Source organism: Helicoverpa armigera, chromosome 10, assembly GCF_030705265.1.
Source record: "Helicoverpa armigera isolate CAAS_96S chromosome 10, ASM3070526v1, whole genome shotgun sequence".
Taxonomy (NCBI): Eukaryota; Metazoa; Arthropoda; class Insecta; order Lepidoptera; family Noctuidae; genus Helicoverpa; species Helicoverpa armigera.
Genome location: NC_087129.1, coordinates 2,398,744 through 2,418,237, shown reverse-complemented (window position 1 = coordinate 2,418,237; position 19,494 = coordinate 2,398,744). Strand labels below are relative to the sequence as shown.

Sequence of the window (19,494 nt, the reverse complement as noted above, 5' to 3'; positions counted from 1 at the left end):
GATATTATAATACTGCTACATATTTTAATATTCGAACTCCACTGCTATTTATTAATTTGGCCTATATTTTCTAACATGAAATTATGGTAAGCGTTGCGGTATAAAAATTTGCAGCTAAAATTAAACCTTCATACCGATACAGACTGCAGACATACACTATTAAAAAAGCTCTAGTATGTATTTTAAATTTAATAAAATATTAAGCATTGTACCTACCATTTCCATAAAATGTAATACAAAATAAAATACCTTCTATACAATAATTATTAAGTAACGAAAAATCCGTAGTTACGCGTATTTCTAAAATACTTGTTTAACGAACTATGGCATACTGGAGCTATTAATTAGCATTAGGTACTTGTAGCAGTTATACAGACGTTGTATTGAGTAACATAGATTACTCTAAAAATAATTAATTAGTTAGAAGTCCGAATCGACTTACAAATTGAAGATTTGTACCTAGGCGTGTCTCATACGCCCCCACTCGAAATCTTTGCGTCTTTTTTATATGATTTAAAAATTATATTTTTTATTATTGTAAATTATTTCAGCAGTCGATATTTAGACAGTAGGTGTTTGTTTTTCCATAAGATGGTAACTGTAACAGAATATTGTGTTGGTAGTGTAAGTACTGTTTGTATAAATTGGTTGCTATTATGACTTTCATCTGTACTATTATGTTATATCTTCTCCTTTTCATCCCTGCGTTGCTTCAATCTTGTGTAAGTTTTCTGTATCCTTTTCATGCTTGTATAATAATTTACCACATAGTCGAACAAAAACTCAGTAATATGTAACACAATTTATACCAAACAGTCATAAGAGAGTAATTAAAAATTATTGTATTTTAATTTTAAACTTATATTCTTGTCAAAACTTGTAATCGGAGGTGCTTTTTTATGTGAAGTATTTGATGGTAATGACATGGTGCGTTATTTTTATGTTTTTTTTTTTGTTTGTACGCGTAGATTACGTAGTACGTATGTATATGTAGGCAAATTCAGGCAGTGATAATTTCATTTAATTTTACATAATTATAAATATTCGGTGTAATTTAATGTAGGGTTTAGTGTGTGTATCTAGTATAAAACCTAAGCTGTAAGCACTTTATTTATACAACGATTATAAAGCTAACGCACATTTTCATTAATGTACCTATTTGTATATAATTTTGCTAGTTTTTGGTGCCGTGTATGGCATAGATCAGTGCTATCTCGTTTTTTAAGTTTTTGCCGAAATATTTAATCGGAATCCGAAGTTATTCTGAGTGCTTTTATTGCAAAGCTATTGAACAATATTGTTCAAGGAATTGTACATTTTGAAAAGAGAAGTCAGTTGACAAACTGAAGAAGCTTAGTCCGGAATGTATACGGAACGTGCACTATGTAGGTATAAATGATAGATAAGCTAACTGTCGTACAGCCTAATTAACTTTTTTTTTAAGTACAAGCTCATATTTAATCAGAATTGGAGCCGGTGCCTAGGCCCTTAAGTTTTGCTTTATGAACTCAATGAATAAAGTACCTACCTAGGTACCAGACATTGTAAATTAACTGCAGCACAAAACTAAAAAATATTATTATCTATTATAAAAATTAAACAATGAAATGTTAAAAATTAAATAAGTCTTATATCGATGTTTTAGTGTACCTAGTACGCGAATTACAAATATTTTATTCACTCTCTAACAGGGCTTAATAACTATGTAATTAGCAAATTATCACTGCTTGTATTAATCAGAGCTATTATATGTTGTTGGCATTTTATTTAAACTATTATTCCAATTTGTAAAACAGAGCTAAAGTAATCGCATGAAGGTAGAGGAAAAGGTTTTATCGTCCGATAAAAAATATATGTTGTGTTTTATTGTATATTATCAATAAAATGTGATACCGACTGTGTAATCGTTTTTATCTTTGCCAATTCAAGTTTGCTGAGTTCAACGTTAGACCCCAAAAACCACTCTCCAAATGACTACAGTTTGAAAAAAAGCCCAGTGTTATTAACAATGCAACTACTAGGAAGGTTCAATTCCTGATAATTAAGTATTTGTAGCTTGCGATAAAGTTGGTAAACCAGTAGGAAAACTTGGACCGAGTTAAAATTAACGATCGCAGCTCATTAAAGGGCGGTTCATTTCCTGTTGTTCATTGTTCCAAATATGTACTACTAGTGTACCTATTATGTCTGGTATACATTTTACTTTTCCAAGAGCTCATAACGCCTTGAATTTTTTTTTAAATCCAACTGCTTGACTTCTCCTTTGAAAAATAATAAATTAAATTCTTGACCGTTATTTGAAGCTTACTAGTTTGAGATAGGCACCTACGTGTTTTCCGCTTTTATCTCCGTCCTTTTCTACCCCACATCTTGCATCTCTCTCGCACATCGACCAGTTTCACTCCCCACCAGGCAGGAGGCGACGAGTGTTCTCGGCGGCCACAGTTCGTCATTGGCGTCTTGTTTTCCGCCCGAGAAGGTTGGTCTAACCAACCGCTGTAGTATTTCGTTGAAAAATAAACTCAGTGCTCTCGCAGAACACAGGTGAGTTTATAATATTTTATACAATTTGTTAACGGTTTTACCGTTCGATATTCGATTTTGCGAAATCAAGTGTTAATATTTTGTACATCTACCCCTTTTTTGTCACGAGTTTCTTCCGTGTACTTTTTTTTTCAGTAATTTGATTTCAGAATGAGTGACGTATAAAGCAAATACAGATGCGGTAAATAATAAAGCTACCACAGCCCGTGCACGTGACTATGGAAAAGAAAGCAAGCCCGAAGTTCCTAAGGCACCTGTGGCCCTAGTTCAATCCTGCAAGGCGTTCAACGGTTTGACAAAAAAGAATGGTGTGAGGTGCGGTCCAACCAGCATCTCCTTAGTTCGGACTGATCACTACCGCACTTGAAGAGGGCTGATGGTGTCAAGAAAGCTTTTCGGCCTTGAAAGACTTGGTACGCTCCCCTCGGACTACCAGTAAGTCTGTTAGCCACCCCCCATGGGGGTCGGCTCATTATCACGGCGTGTGATGGTTTTCGGCCTTGAAAGACTTGGTACGCTCCCCTCGGACTGCCAGTAAGTCTGTTAGCCACCCCCCGTAGGGGTCGGCTCATTATCTCGGCGTGTGATGCTTTTCGGCCTTGAAAGACTTGGTACGCTCCGCCTAGGACTGCCAGTAAGTATGTTAGCCACCCCCCGCAGGGGTTGGCTCATTTTCACGGACCCGCGCAGGGTACCAATCTTGCATGTTGCGAGACGCAGCATCATTACAAAGCAGGGACCAGTAAGTATACTAGCCACCCCCCGCAGGGGTCGGCTCATTATCACGGACCCTCGCAGGGTACCAATCATGCATGTTGCGGGTCGTACCATCATTGCAATCTACCCTCGCAGGGTGGCTATTTGGATCGACTTTCGAAGAGTCGCCATTATAACCTTCCCTCGAAGGGAAATGGTAATCACACTCACGCTGAATGGCGTGTGACGCAAAACTCTAAAGGCTCCCTTGGGACATCGTAAAGTAAATTACAATAGGAACCATGTCCAACAGACGAAACAAAGCGTCCAGGACCGCAGGCGGACTTTGATGCGTCCAACAAGGCACGTAAGTTATGACTTTCGAGGCGGGTTGCCTAACATTATATCAAGACCAATGGAAAGAAATGGGAGCTCCGCCTTTCTTGTCAAAAACAATAACTGGGTATCGGATACCATTGGCCAAAAGCCACCTTTGATAGATAATGCCAGATTTGACCAGAGAGTCCAAAGAGATGGATGTCGTCATATCCCAAATGATAAAACAAAAAGTTCTATTGATAGCTGCAAATTCTGCCAGCTTTCTTTCCAATATGTTTCTTGTGCCCGAAAGGCGACGGAAAGAACCGTCCAATACTCAATCGCAAGGTTCTCAACAAGTTCATAATTACGGAACCCTTCAGTTTAATAAATGTTTTTCGGGTGCTAGAGTTTCTTCAGAAAGACGAATGGCTGTGCAAGTGGATCTCGCCCAGGCTTACTTCTACCTTCCGTTAGCCGAAGGTCACAGACATGTTCTTCGACTAGTATACAGAAGAAGACTGCTTCAGATTACGTGCCTACCATTTGGCTTAAGCACGGCACCCAAGACCTTCGCCACAGTGACCAATTGGGTGGCTCAAACTTTGAAAACTCAAGGGTTACTTATAATTGTGTATCTCGATTTTCTGGTGGCTCACCAAGATATATTCACCTACTTTGGGATCATTTGCACCACGTTTTGGATGGCAAGTGAATAAATCGCAAGCATTATCAACAAGATAATGACAAAACGCACTACGTGACAAACAGCACGACAAACTTAGAAGACCTGAATAGCTTGATAGGACTTTTAAGCTTCGCAAGTTTTCGTTGTCCCATACGGCAGTCTGCATTACCGGGCTCTCCTCACTTTCCTCAATGCAGTATTGAACAGCAATCTATACCTACCCTATTCATGGAACCGTGAGCCAAACGGTGAACAAACCATAAAAAGGGTTCTTATAAGTCACGATTGAAGTAATGATCATATTTTATAAAAATAACTACGAAAGTAATATACTGACAACATTAGAAATTATATTTTAGAACGATGTCTGTGGAACTTATGCAATCTTTTCAAACTTATTTGAAATCAAATATAATAAATGCCGTAAATTGTTTTCTTAATTTTAATTAAATATGTAGTAAATCGTTTACATGTAAAAGGAACCTAGAAGTCTTGACTGTCATACATAGAACCCAACTTAATTGAAGACCACAGATACTAAGAACATTTTACATAAAAATGTGACGTTTTTGTCATCGGTCGGGTTATACCCACCATTTTGAAAAGTGTCATTCTTTGGTTACATTGTGGGCTCACGGCTCGGTGAATGGAGTATAGCAATGTTGAACCTACCAGCAGATGCCTTAGCAGATCTAAAGTGGTGGCTGGTCAGCTGCCATCAAACCTTGGATATTCATACGCCACTTCCCTGTCACCTTATAACCACGGACGCCTCCGATGTAGGATGGGGGCACAACTGAACGGAACGCCCGTAATGGGTTCATGGAACAAGAGAGAAAAAGGCTTTCACTGCGATCTGAAAGAGATGCTTGCAGTATTAACTGGATAATCACGGCGAGTTGCTAAGGAGATCAACAGCCATTTTTCAATGCAAAAATGGGACTGTAGTGTCATATCTAAGAAATCAAGGTGGCACCCGATCAAGGAGCCTACGGAACTTGACGTACAAAGTATTCAGTTATCTCGAGCTGTATCAAATCTATCACGTCGTGAATCATATACCAGCCCTATTCAACAGTCATGCAGACCATCTCTCCCGACACAAACCTCCACCGGAGGGGCATCTTGTATCAGCAGTGGACTTATTTGCCTCGAAGCGAGCCCAGGGATACATAGTTGTGTACTACGTGCCCCTAGATCTGAAGGACCCGAAAGCGGGGTTCCACGATGCCCTTTTTCTCAAGTTTGGACTTACCCGCTAGCATGGGTATTACCGCCACCTTACCTTATACCGTAGGTCCTCAGTCATCTCAATTCAGGAACGGGAGTTAATCTCATAGTAGTTCATTCGGTGGCACCAGGTATTTTGGCGAGCAGATTTGAAGTCCCGATCATTAGCAGTACCCTACACACTGATGAACCTCGAGCAGAAACCGATAGACACAGCAACGGGGATACCCCCTGCCAAGGTCAAGGAAACGGGGAGGGGGGGGGAGGGACAAGGAGTCTCTCCGACTGAAGTCTTCTTCAATCCACACGCAAGACTTATCAATCAGCTTGGAGTCGATGGTTAAATTGGGGCGAAAAGTATGAAATTGGATCCTATGAATCCTTGAATCCCTATTTGGACCTATACTTACCCAATTTTTTTTGCGGACTTACACATAGTAAATAAACTAGCATACAATACTATTTTATTACACAAGTCAGTTATAGCTACACTATGCAATGCAGAAACCACTGGAGAGCTAGGTTCACACGTTCTAGTCGGACACATTTTAAAATCAATAGCGCTGAGCAAACCTGTTCCCGGGAAGCCGTCCATCTGGAATATTGACCAATTGGTAACCTACTTAAGTGCAGTAAACGTAGACAAGAATAATCCTTTTGCAACTTCCAGGCACACTGCTGCTCTTTCTTTGCTAGCTTGTTTCGGAAAGGCGAGTCCATGATCTTTCCTTGCTTGCAATAGACCCAGAACATTTCAAAACAACAAAGATAATTTAATCTTATGGCCAGTCTTTGGCTCTAAGACCGACAGTTCTAGTCATAGGCAGTCGGGTTGTTGTTTGATGGATAATCAGGAAAATATAAATCTAAGTCCAGTGTATTGGGTCAGAAAGACTAAAGCCTTGTTAGAAGATAGACGGACATCGGCTAATTCCTTAAATTTATTTATATCCGTTAGAGGCCAACCAAAGGCAGGCACCCGAACGATGATTGCGGGTGGATTAAGACATTGTTAAAAGAGGCAGGAATAACTACAACCCCAGGAAGCTTCCACTCGGCGGTAGCGTCAAAATCTGTGTTCACAATATACCTTTGGACGATATATTAGCCAAGGGTAATTGGCGATCAGGCAATACATTTGCCCATTTTTACAGAAGAGAAAGATACCCACTAAATAGAAGTAGCAAGTTATCTCGATTATTTAATTAATCCAGCTGATTAATGTCTATATTTTTGTTACTATTGTTATTAAGAAGTATCGCAATATTTTTGTTAATTACTATTAGAAAATGAAATCAATTTTGCTTCTCTCTTTTAATTTTTATTACTCATCCTCCGAGCCCCTTTCCCAACTATGTTGGGGTCGGCTTCCAGTCTAACAGGATGTAGCTGAGTACCAGTACCAGTTAACTTTTATTACATTAGTATTCCAGGACGCAATACACATACTTACATGTGATTACTCGTGTACCTAAGTACCTATTTACATACACAATTTCATTGTGCTTTTGCTCACATTGGCGTCCACTTCCACCAGGCGATAACAAACACGTCTCAAACTAGTAAGCTTCAAATAACGGTCAAGAATTTAATAGCAGCGTTTTACCTGAAATAAAACGCATATTAAATACTTACCTTATTTGAAGCTTACACTTGAATTTCTGCCTGGTGTTTTCGACTCAATGACGAACTGTGGCCGCCGAGAACACTCGTCGCCTCCTGCCTGGTGGGGAGTGAAACTGGTCGATGTGCGAGAGAGATGCAAGATGTGGGGTAGAAAAGGACGGAGATAAAAGCGGAAAACACGTAGGTGCCTATCTCAAACTAGTAAGCTTCAAATAAGGTAAGTATTTAATATGCGTTTTATTTCAGGTAAAACGCTGCTATTATTGAAGACGCGACTGTGACACGCCATCTAGTTCAGGCTACTTTAAGGCATTATAAAAAAAAATCTTAAAATGATAGCTCTGGATTCAAGCCCGAGACCGGAAACAGTCGCATGCGAATAGCAACCACTGCATCAGTCTCCTTCATTGATACAGGGTTACAATAAGATGGAATTAATAAATATAGAAATTGTAGTGGGATCCTAAACCTATGATACAAAATGTACACTACCATGCTCTTTCGGTAACGAAACATTGAAAGATGATAACTGGCTTGAACACATCTACATCACTCAAGATACTCCACAATATTCATATATTCAGTAATATTTTATGCATGCGAGCATTGAGTGGAGACATGACGTTAAAGAACTGCGCCGTTCAGATGTAAACGTTTGACCCTTGAAACGGAAATGTCGGACACAAATAAACCCTCTAAAACCTCATATCTGCGCCTAGGCATTCTACAAAGCTGCTCTTTGATATCTAAACTATTCAATGTATTTTTTTCTAATGAGCAGTTATGTTAAGTGAGTAACACAAGTTTTTTTGAGTTCTAGTTAGTTTTATTCTTATTTTTCCCTATAGTAACTATGCTATCAAACAATATTTTTCTTCTTTTATCATAATGTTGTGTGTGAAAAGTAATTTACTGCATTTTGTAATGATTAGTTTCACCAAACTATCCTAAAAAAGGGTATTGTCTTTTTGTGTCGTGATTTTTCTTAGATACTTAGGTCAGGTAATTAAAAATCAATTATATTTTGGTTAGCTTTTATTAGTCTTAATTAAAACAAGAGAAGAAAGCGTGAGAGATAAAAAAATATGATTTAAGATTTACTTTCTATCTTGAGTAATAATTTATAAATAAAAATACAGTTTTCTTGCAAACACTTCTACAATAAACTGTTAGATTTGGTATTTAAAGTCATAAATTAAATTAAGGAGTTAAGTGAAACTAGTCATCGTTGTTAACTTGGATTTCTTCAATGCCATCACTCTCAGTCACAAGAGCCCTTTCAAGAATTACACGCCCCTCCTTATATCTGGAAAATAAAACAGCCATGAAAAAAGTAAGTAAGAGTCAACTATAACAGCACTGTATAGCAAAGCAGCAAGGTTTACTTCAACTGCCAAATAAATATCAACCATATAGGCATTCAAATAAGGTTTAAAATTAGTTCATACCTCTGGTTCTCCTCAGTAGCAAATTCATATACCCAGCCAAGTTTAGTGCCACAGTTCTTACAAGATACGTCGCGCACCATGTGACGCCCTGTCAACATGACACGGTCCTGCACCTCGGAGTACACTAGGTTCACTACTTTGTGGAATAAAAATGCTCGACCTGAAATAAGTAGATATAATATTTCATTATTTTCACTTTAAAATAGTAATTTTACTTATTTTTATCTAAAATTGCGTATGTTGGGTATACAGTATTGTTAAGTACGTGGAAGGTAACTGCTTTCACCTAAATCTTACTCTTAGTAGGTCTTGTTTGTGCAGACCACAATTGCACATTCACCGTTCATATAAAAAATAACAAACACATTCCGTATTTGTAAATATCATCGCACAAATAATAATGATTGCGTAAATAAACAACACAAAGACGACTTTTGAAAGTCACAGATTGAAGACCAGAACTTACCTGTGGCTCCAGTAAACCGTGTGCTAATCAATTCCGATCGATTCGTCAAATTCACGTCGCAAGATGCACATGAGAATAAGCGAGTGCCACCAATGTGGTCAAGAAATATTTTCCCCATTTTTCCAATAATACAATCACGCAAGAAGTTCTTTGTTGTCAAAACAATCAATAAACGTCACGTCAGCTAGCAAGACAGCTGACTGCTGACAAATGTTTTGATAGCTGACAACTCGTTCAGAAACTGTGCAAAACAGAATTTTCATTATTTTACACCAGAACGACATTACATCCAGGCATTTCACGTACTTTTCATATTATTCTGAATCTAAAACATATGATGGAGTATGTACAGATAAGCTGAATAATAAATTCAACTATATTATTCATTTTTCTACTTCTAAACGTATTTACTATCCCGTCGTCTAGTGTTCAGTGGCTTGCACCCGACGCGGGAAAGTTTAATTTTGAAAAAATCAATAAATGTTTATCTATTATATAAAAATAAGTCGGGTTTTCCTCCCTGACGTTATAACCTTAGAATGCACGAACCGATTTCCACGGTTTTGCATTCGTTGGAAAGGTCTTGGGCTCCGTGAGGTTTATAGCAAAAAAAATTCTGGAAACTCGATGTCCGAACTCTACGCGTGCGAAGCCGCGGGCGGAAGCTAGTTTGATATAAAAAAATATATAAATCCTGCTCTGGAATATTGATGAAAAATAGTTTTTCCTATTCCCCACAGCTTCTGACACATTAGGTACTATTATTTGCCAGTTGCCACGGTAACAGTGTCTTTATATTTTAATATGAACTATGAATTTTATAAAAAAAAGTAAACACAGTTACGTCTGTTATTTTATTTTTACAAATTTAAAATAGATATAATTCATGAATAGTAATTATGGAAGGTATAAAAGAAGAAGCCATACACCACACAGCATTAAAACTAGCCGAAGAAATAAAAAATCTCTCAATATACAAATCATTTTATAGTGATGTACAGGTATTTAATAGAACAGCCTTATTTAAGTATTTATCTCGAAATCGTACTTTGATAATTTTTCTGCTTAATAGGCCTTCCGACCGCTGCAAATTTTTCGTGTCCATATAAATGTTACGTTAATCATGCCTCTGCTTAGGTTAGCGATCCCTAATTAGCAATGAACAAACAATTCCTCAGATTGAATGTCCATTATCATATTTTTAAAGTACGTAGGTACAGAAATTATTTTTATATCGTGCGTCAGTAATCGTAACGAGTGCTCGTGAATCTTACACATTAGGGGCTTGGTACTTAATCACGAGCACTCGTTACGATTACTGACGCACGATATAAAAATAATTTCTTTTCATCACGCAACTTTCATAGGCTGTAACGATGCATAATTTTTTATTGTTATTTTTTTTCAGAAATTAGTATCGTCACCAAATGTTAAAAAAGAAGATTTTAAACAAACATTGCAGCAAGCTATGAAAGAGAAGGGTTTGGACACTAAACTTAGGAATACAGTTTTTCATTGGGTCAGAACACAAAGTAAACAAAATGTAAGCTCACTCTGTCTATTATATCACAATATCACTACACATTACATAGCAGTGGAAAATCCTTGGTCCTCAGAAAAGGTTGTGGGTACATTAAAATTAGGTACCTACATGATGGCAGCCCATAAAGAAGTAAATAGGCTTTGATAAGGGAGTACATGAGGGTAGTACATAAGGAAGTAAATAAGGGCTTTGATTAGGGATTACATGGGGGTAGTTCATTAGGCAGTACTTAGGGGTATGGTATCACATTAGGAGGAGTACATAAACGGACGAAATAAGTTTGTCAAAAGTAAATTTTTGGTGTGGGCATGCAAGTCCAAGGCAAGTTGTTTTTTTTTTCAGAAATTGGATCCACTTACATCACTATTAAAAGCAAGTGCTCAATGGGAGAAGAGAATACACAAATCGTTAAATTCAATGTGCACAGATCTGGAGACGTCACTAGCTAAAATTAGACCTCAAAGTGAACAAGAGGAGTTATCTGAAAAATGGAATGAACTTAGTACTTATACTTTAGGTAATCTATCCATTTAAATACTAATCGGCCTATCATACTTTAAACTTTTGGATTGCTTTTGATAGAAGTCTACATAATCCTCTGTAAGCCGGCCTATAAAAAGGGAAATAATGCTATGACCTATGGTAATACCTTTCAGATCTTTCGAAATACCGACCAGTTTATGCGCCAAAAGACTTCTTGGAAGTACTAATAACTTTATCCGGTTACGTTCCTTACACAAGAGAGTGAGTAATTTGAGATTGAACGAGACAAATCTAGCGTGTGTAAAAGTAAAATTCATACTGATGTTTTCTTACAGAGATGAACCAAAATGGGAGTTTGCTCATTTACCTATTCAAGTGAAAACACTAGACCAATTAGTAAGTAAAATAATTCTGATTTACCTAGCTCCGAGACATTTTTACACATCGCCTTAGCCAAAATTCCAATCCAAGTTACGGAGTTCCACAGGGTCACATACTTGGGCCGATGCCAATTTTGTCTGAAATCTATCAAATCAATTCATCATCATCTCAGCCATAGGACGTCCACTGCTGAACATAGGCCTCCCCCTTTGATCTCCACAGTTACCTGTCAAATCAATTAATCGTGTTCAAATGAGACTTGATGTGCTTTAGAGACTACGTCTTTAGCCAGATTCTCAACCTAACCTTTCTTTGCAGCGAAAAGTTTTCCCCGAATGGTCAAACGGGGAGCCTCTTCTAGGCGTCAACCCTAACATGCCAAGTACAGTACCAGGGTTTGCAACACTAGAAGCTGAACGCATCAGTTTGGGGGAAAGAGTAGCAGCCCTCGGTTACGCGCCAGTAGTACAAGAGTATTTGAAAAAAGGAAGTCCTCAATGCCTAAGGGCGAAGTTGTGGTCCCAAGTTTTGGGGTCCGATGTTAAGATTCCGGTAATCGATATATCTTAATTACTGACATAATTTTTTCGTACAGAAGATAGATGTGTGTTATTGTGTCACGCAGATGTATTCTGGGTCTGGGTCTGTAACCGACTTCTAAAAAATAAAGTAAATAAGCTATTTTATGATTTGCAGCAAATGACATACTTCGCCCAACTAAAGAAGAATGTTCTGGAAGTAGATTTGATGATAGACAAGCTTATTTTCAAAGATGTGCAGTTGACAGCATCTAACGATGACCAGTATTTTGTATTTGAAGATTTGCTGTATCAGGTGAGAACATTTTATATTATTTGGGCAGATATTATTCATAAGCATATAGGAGCGATTTATTTCGGTGGGAGGTGCTGCGCTTTAATTATTGCTTTCAACAGTTTCGGGTACTTTATCTTCAACAACTCGTCATAGGTATATAAGTTTGTTTTTTAATGTTGGGTGATATTTTACCCTACCATACCAATATTGAGTCGTCTATATATACTTTCGTTACAGGTGATGTTATGTTTCTCCCGTGACATCGAAGTGATGCAGCACTTGAAGGGCAGTATCGGCAACCCGCCCACCGTCACTATCAAAGGCAAACAGACTTCGCTCGAAAGCGTCACTGTATTTCCACCGAGCGGGATTATTCCCTTCCATGGGTTCACTATGTATGGTAAGATTTTCTGTTAGTTGTTTCACCCACGTCTCAAGGGATAAATGGGCTCTCAAACACTGTAAAAGTGATTTCAAATCAATCCAGATTTTCTGAGATTAAAAAAACTCTTGAGATCTTTGGTAACAAGAATACCAGGTCATTTGGATGTGTAAAAGTACATACTCGTATATTATGAGGTGTTTATTTTCCAAGCGAATAAACATCTCTATTGGTTATTCTTCATTCTTATTGTATTTTCCAGCAACACCTTTCTGCTATCTGTACGACGATCCAGTTCAGTTGTACTACACGTTTCGTGCATTCTACATACGATATTGGCATCGGCTGCACTATATTTCAACTCATCCACAGGTTAATTGCAATCTTATTTTTGGCTCATATAAGTAAAAAATAAGGGTTCTTTTGTACAAAATATCTTTTTCACATTACAGGGTATAGTATCATTGTGCCTTTTATACGAGAGGCTTTTAGAAGCGAACGAACCATTATTATGGATACATTTTAGAAATATTAATATTAATCCGTAAGTACCAAGTTTTTTTTTTTATCTTAGGTAACAACAATCAACAGATTTTTTTTTACTTACTTTTTTGTTTCTTTTTTAGAATCAGAGTGGTGTTCAAATGGTTGATGCGAGCATTCAGCGGTCATCTACCACCGGATCAATTACTTCTACTCTGGGATGCCATACTCGGCTACGATTGTTTAGAAATCCTACCATTATTGGCGCTGGCAATACTTAGTTTTAGAAAAGAGAATATATTCCAAGTGAATACTTTGCAGAACGTTGATGCCGTGTTGGCGGACTTGTCTACCATATCTGTTATACCGTTGTTGCAATTAGCGTTAATGAAGGCCTGATGCGATGTTCTGCGCATATGTGATAGAGAAATCTTGGGCTAGGTTTAGAGAGCATCTATTTGCGAGGCAAAAGCTGAGTAAATTGGTACTTACGTATTTAATAATGAGGTATTTTTTTATTCGAGTCATTTACGTGATTCTATGGTTAAAACTTAATGTTAGTGATATTGTTGAAAGAACACAAAGTTCTTGTACTCTGATTGAGTGGGAACTCGTCATAACTATAGAAGCTTGGGAGAATCATATTCAGCCATTATAATATCTATTCGAATTGTCTAGTTAAAAAAAATGATAATTTTGTAAAGATTTTGTGTATTTTAAAAAGAAGAATTCCAAATTATGTTGTGTATTAACAAAAGCTATTGTTGTCATTTAGTTTTATATAAAACAAAAAAGAGACGAAAATAGATCCGAGTTGTCAAGTAAGGTTACTTATCTAAAAGCTGAAGTTTAGCTTTCATAATTGTTTCGGTCTATTTGTAAGAAAGACTGCAATATTAATAATGAAGTTTGAATTGAGAACAAAATAATCTGATCCAATTATGATATGCTCAAATGAAAATATTTTTTATGTTTTAATAATTTTCAGAGCAGTAATTAAATAAACGGCGGTTATAAATTTTGCTTTGACTTCAGTTTTTCATATGCGCAGGACACACATTGTTGTTAAACTTTGTTTTATATAGTGTTTTTATTAGTCGTTTTTTTTTGTAATTTTGTAGACGGATAATTTTTTAAATTAAAAAAAGAAAGTACAAAGTGTTACCTCAGTAAATTTATTTTTTCTTACATACAACACACCAGTTACCCTCTTCATAAAAACTTTTTTCGATTGTGAAATCGGCCTCTTTGCATAGTTCATCTAGTTCATTTTCTTCGAAGACATGGTAATATCTCAGTAAGGTGTTCGCTGGTGTATTTTCTAGTTTATTTTCAGTGACTTTTCTTAGTTTCCAAGGCACTAATAAGTCTTGATGTTTGAATTGTGTTCTGTTTTCATGTACTGGGAGGTTCACTCCTCCTACCGTTACTTGCGTTTCGGCCATATTATTATCAAGTTGTTCTTGTTTGTTTTTGCAGAGGTAGTTAGACTTAGTTTGGTCTTTAGCCCAAACAGTGATTAGGGCGCGGCCATCTTTGCGCAGAAGACGGTGTATTGTTGATATAGCTTGGAGTCTTCTAGCCTGTGGATATATTAGTACTTGTTTACTCTACCTATTTTAAGCCAGTGCTGCGGTGTTGCCATATCGAAGGTTAATACTGAGACAATTTTAATGTGCCAATGTGAAATAGAATAAAAACTGGTTTTACAATAAGGTGAATAAGAACAAAACACGTCTTATATATTAGAAAATATGTACTTTTTCTCACCTTGCTGCTAAAATGATGAATAACAGCAATACAGATAACAATATCAGCTGTGCCTTCCCTCAGCATAGGGTTCAATAGATCCAAACGTACGCAATCAGCTTTATGGATATCACGTAAATGCTCCTTGCATTCTGATAGCAAGCCTGAACTGCGCTCACCGGCAATCTGCAATGTGGAACATTTTATTAAGAGGCTACGAAAAACAGTTGATGATGCTATAAAAAAAGATATTAAGCAGGTATGACGGTAATTTGTTTGGACAGTATGATAACATACTGCTTAATTCAGCTGCAATAGATAAGGAATCAATATAATCGTCTTGTCACATGGACAGCCTGAATAAAAAAGAGTTTGTTATAATGGAACATTGCACGAGTTGTTGCACAGACACCATTTTTAAGTATCAGCAGGTGACAGGGGTGAAATTATTATTTTTCTGACACGAAACTTTTGTATAGCTCATATTTCAAACTTGTAATCAATCTGGAAGATATGTAATTAACTAACAAACCTGCATAATATCATCTCGCCTCAGTATATTCTTGCCGTTACCACAACCTAGATCCATGACTACACTGCCCGTAGGAACATCTTCCATGAACTGAACTACTTTCGGCCACGGCTTGTGCCGCGTCGTACTGAAGTGACCCGCTATTTGTTCGTAAACCTGAAAATAAACATACATAGGCTATTTTGTCCGGATGCGGGCCGTGGTTTCCACGGGACGCGCGTGAAACCGCGAGGAAACAGCTAATAACAAATATGGGAGAAGATAACTAGGATTTCAATTAATAAATAAAAGAAGAACAAATGTAGCCATAAAGACGCCATTATACAAACCTGATGCACATGCAAATCTTCCAAATTCGAAGCCAGGTCATCTTTCAAGTTATCTGGAGACACCTTCTCTGCACTATCACAAAGAGTCATGTACCTACACTCACATGGACCGTTCCTAGTCCAACGGAAGGTAAGAGAAATTCTCGTATTCCTTTGTACAGTGTCACTAGTAATTACTTTGATGTTCTGTCCGTTTTCTACGCGATTTTCGATGACGGGATCCCACGTTCGGGGTTGTATGCCATGCTGCCAGTCATATCTGATGATTGAATTACACATAATTGAGCGGATGTTTTTGTTTTGCAAAAATTAGAGCAATAATTTAGTAAAAATGTACATAGTATGAATGATATAGTCAGTGTTTTGAATCAATAAAATTAGTTGAAATAAGATGGAAGACTATAAAAGCATGACGCGGATGATGGGTAACATGAGTGTTAAAGGCAAGTTCCTCAAATGAATAGTTCTGAAATGGAACTAGCATTTAGAAAAATTGACATGGTAAATAAGTTCATAAATAGACAAAACATTCAAAGTGTGAAAGTCTCTTTTCTTTACCACTACAAATACAATATTCTTTTAAATGAATTCCTCAAAATCATTTGGCAAAGCCACAAACATTGTTTAACAAGATTGTCACCTCAATGGATGGAGAGCTTGAGGCTCAGGTAATTTAATATGGTAGCTAAAATTTCATATAAACAAACGAAATTTTTTTATTAAGTAAACATTTATGAAAGTATGAAAGCTATCCAAATGATATGAAACTGAAAATGGCCATAGCTTTATATCATCTATTCACTCACCTGGCCTCATCTTGCATAACAAGTAGAGATCTTGCCTGAACTAGAGTCGGCACATATTTTCCACTGTGATGCTTCCAATCCATTACTACACCTGAACCAAGAGAGAGAGACAGGATTGTGTCTCCAAATGGACTGTGTTTGTCCACATGAGATGGTATTCCTGGGAATGGGAAATTGGGAGAAGTTAATTTCAGTGGTAAATATACATATTAACCCTCATTTACTTGTTATGTTACACTTATCTATTATTTTTATGTACTCCCCTATATACTCATTTGTACACTTCCCTTATATACTCCTTTGTACAGTTCCCCTATGTGTTCATTTATATACTACCTTTATACACTCCCCTATACATACACTGTAACCCCCATCTTTACACTTATCTATTTTATTTTTTACTACCCATATAAACTCTTTTATTCATTACCCTATGTGCTCTCTTTTTTCTACCTTATTTTAAGAAACAAAAAAAAAGTTTTATCGCAATAAATTGGAGATACAACAATGGAATCAAAATGAATCATACATTACCTTGTCCAGGACTGTATTTATTAACCGTCAGCTGATCCGGTACACCTAAGTCAAATCCTTGTTCCTTCAATCTCTCCCACAATACATCACATTCTTCAGGTATTTTCTCAATCAAAGGATTATTTAAATCCACATCATTACTACCATACCTAAACTCATACCCATAATGTCTTACTTGACGGTTTTTCAAATTAGACTCAGAGTTCCAATCAAATAATTTTATGAATAGTTTTTCTTCATCTTTACTGATAAAATTGTTCAGTAAAGACAATCCTTTAGGATTTTCATGTGGACATATTATTTCTGTATTGGGCACTGGAAAAATAAATAATATTAAGTTTACCCTAAGATGATTCACTGACCAAAGATTGTCTTCAAGAAAAAAACTGGTCATGTTTTCTGGTTATATTTACCTTTTTCTACATAATTCATATAGAGTGGGGTTCCATTTTCGTCAGCTTTAGCTTTACCATTATTTTTGTCATAAAACAATTGAGCATCAACAGTCGTTGCGAAAACCAGAAAGGAATAAGTTTCCCCTTTCTCAGCTATAAACTTATGTTTACTCAGTCCACACTCTTTAACTAATAGATTTACAGCTTCTTTCTCCAAACCAGTTGCTTGACCAGCATTGCATATAACTATATTCTGAAATGGGAAGGTTTGTATGATAAATACATAAAGATGTTAACAATTCATCGTGATAATAGCAATCACGACTTACCGGTCCAGGCACATCGGTACAGGTTATTCCTTTAGAACTTTTCAACCGAGCGGCAAATCTTTTAGTCTTACGATCAGTTTTTTTGTTCTCGTCCATTTTTTCATTCAAACGTCTCTTAGGAGGTTTACTTTTTAATTAAAATAGCGAAATAAACAAAACACACAACGATACGCGTACATAATAGTACATATGAATTTGACATTGACAATTGAATTCAACTGGTAAACCATAGATAGAATAAAATAGCAGCTGATGACCAATAACACAACTTACTAAACTTTTTATTAATGAAAGAAGACAATGAAAGAAACTCACGAAAAGTTCAGTACACACCATGGGCTCATGAGCGTTTTTACAACATGCTGTGTCAATCACATGCATGGGAAAAAGTTTTCCGCAATTTTTACGTGGGTCTTTGACTTTCTCCGATAATTTACATTTTTTATACTGTCCAAACGTCATACATTTTTGTGTCATTTTCATGACAATGTTACTGTCAACTCTGATAAACTCTGATTATTATTTAATTAGCGATGGGCTGAGTGATGATTTTTCTGTATCAATGACTGCGTGACAATGACAAAAAAATATCGATGACAGGAACAATGACAAAATCATCAATGATTTTTGTTTGAGCACATCACGGGCCACGGCACTTCAATTATGAGTAATGATTTAATGAATGAGTAGATGAAATGAAATGATCGCGGAACGGTGTAAAGGCTTAGTGACTTTATCATTTGTTATTTAGTAGTAGGCGTAAAAACTTGGTTGCGTAAATACCAACGCACCTTTCCTACAAGTAATATTCCAATCTTACCTTCATGCTTTGTCCAGGCTTAGGACTGGCAAAGACTAGCAAAATAATACTGGTACCTAATAAAAATATAATATCATTTTGCTTTTCTTTGGCGCATTTAAAAGATTGGTATATTTACAATGATTAAATTGAGGTACTTACTTCTTGGTACCTATTTGTTTTTTTTTTGCTTTTTGTTTTTTTTTTGTTTTTTTTTTTTTTTTATGTGTATATCTACAAATATTTACATTTTCTTGCCTGTTGTGCCTATTCATTGGCTACAATTGACGTTTAAAAACATAAGCTGTTTTACTTTTGAAACTCCTAGGCGAGTGCGTCTTTCGGATACCATGGTACCAGCTCGTGAAAATACCCTTTCACAAGGCACTGATGTTGCCAGCACACAGCACTTAGTAAAAACTAATTTCGTCAAATTTGGGTAAACATGTTCGTGGTTTTTCCACCACTGAAGTGGAGTGTCGTGTTCCGATCCCATTAGAAGGATGTCATCGTCTAGGTACCTTTGAACTTCCGCTATCGCTCTTGATAACGGGGTTCCTTTAGGCTCTATTTTCGCAATTGCTGTCCTATATAAATTCCATATGGATGGTTCAGTATTACTTCCCGAGTTTTGTGTCGTAGCTAGGGTTGGAGTAGTTAATTGTTTAGTTTTTGCAATTGACGCAGCTACCAATTCGATGACAACTTTTTTCGTTTCTTCAGCCAGATGTTGTGGAAACATGAAAATTTTAAACCTCGGATCTAAAAAAGTTGATAGTGCAAGTGTTCTGCTAAATTCCAAATTGCGAAACCTTTCCGAAGTTTCCTTTTTTAGCTTTTTTAAAACCAATTTCACAACATCATGCAACTCTCTCAACTCTAGAGTTTCTAATGTTTGCAAAAGACACTGTGTGATT

The 19,494-nt window shown here is 36.7% G+C and overlaps 3 protein-coding genes across 3 annotated transcripts; 1 reads left to right on the top strand and 2 right to left on the bottom strand.

Moving 5' to 3' along the window:
• Positions 1-8,119: 8,119 nt before the first annotated feature.
• Positions 8,120-9,209, bottom strand: Ype (Yippee). The gene is made up of 3 exons (XM_021332114.3): positions 9,017-9,209; positions 8,551-8,710; positions 8,120-8,408 (listed from the first exon to the last, which is right to left on the bottom strand). Exons 1-3 carry the CDS (start codon positions 9,132-9,134, stop codon positions 8,321-8,323), a joined length of 366 nt encoding a protein of 121 aa, XP_021187789.1. The 5' UTR covers positions 9,135-9,209; the 3' UTR covers positions 8,120-8,320.
• Positions 9,210-9,805: 596 nt separating this feature from the next.
• On the top strand, positions 9,806-14,122 carry LOC110374415 (TBC1 domain family member 19). The gene is made up of 11 exons (XM_021332111.3): positions 9,806-10,017; positions 10,425-10,559; positions 10,902-11,076; positions 11,216-11,303; positions 11,378-11,438; positions 11,742-11,975; positions 12,120-12,257; positions 12,477-12,639; positions 12,884-12,993; positions 13,074-13,165; positions 13,248-14,122. Exons 1-11 carry the CDS (start codon positions 9,916-9,918, stop codon positions 13,501-13,503), a joined length of 1,554 nt encoding a protein of 517 aa, XP_021187786.2. The 5' UTR covers positions 9,806-9,915; the 3' UTR covers positions 13,504-14,122.
• A 134-nt stretch (positions 14,123-14,256) lies between these two features.
• LOC110374414 (alkylated DNA repair protein alkB homolog 8) lies at positions 14,257-17,990 on the bottom strand. The gene is made up of 8 exons (XM_064036616.1): positions 17,779-17,990; positions 17,468-17,702; positions 17,055-17,369; positions 16,521-16,680; positions 15,715-15,973; positions 15,386-15,541; positions 14,875-15,039; positions 14,257-14,687 (listed from the first exon to the last, which is right to left on the bottom strand). Exons 1-8 carry the CDS (start codon positions 17,872-17,874, stop codon positions 14,280-14,282), a joined length of 1,794 nt encoding a protein of 597 aa, XP_063892686.1. The 5' UTR covers positions 17,875-17,990; the 3' UTR covers positions 14,257-14,279.
• Between the last annotated feature and the right edge of the window lie 1,504 nt (positions 17,991-19,494).

Coding starts and splice junctions, on each gene's coding strand:
- Ype (XM_021332114.3), bottom strand. CDS start 9,134: ATGGGGAAAATATTTCTTGACCACATTGGTGGCACTCGCTTATTCTCA. Junction 8,711..9,016: donor ACGGTTTACTGGAGCCACAG/GTAAGTTCTGGT, acceptor TACTTATTTCAG/GTCGAGCATTTTTATTCCAC. Junction 8,409..8,550: donor GCTACTGAGGAGAACCAGAG/GTATGAACTAAT, acceptor TTTATTTTCCAG/ATATAAGGAGGGGCGTGTAA.
- LOC110374415 (XM_021332111.3), top strand. CDS start 9,916: ATGGAAGGTATAAAAGAAGAAGCCATACACCACACAGCATTAAAACTA. Junction 12,258..12,476: donor TTGAAGATTTGCTGTATCAG/GTGAGAACATTT, acceptor CTTTCGTTACAG/GTGATGTTATGTTTCTCCCG. Junction 12,640..12,883: donor CCATGGGTTCACTATGTATG/GTAAGATTTTCT, acceptor TGTATTTTCCAG/CAACACCTTTCTGCTATCTG.
- LOC110374414 (XM_064036616.1), bottom strand. CDS start 17,874: ATGGACGAGAACAAAAAAACTGATCGTAAGACTAAAAGATTTGCCGCT. Junction 17,370..17,467: donor TATGAATTATGTAGAAAAAG/GTAAATATAACC, acceptor TTATTTTTCCAG/TGCCCAATACAGAAATAATA. Junction 15,040..15,385: donor GGCGAGATGATATTATGCAG/GTTTGTTAGTTA, acceptor TCCACATTGCAG/ATTGCCGGTGAGCGCAGTTC.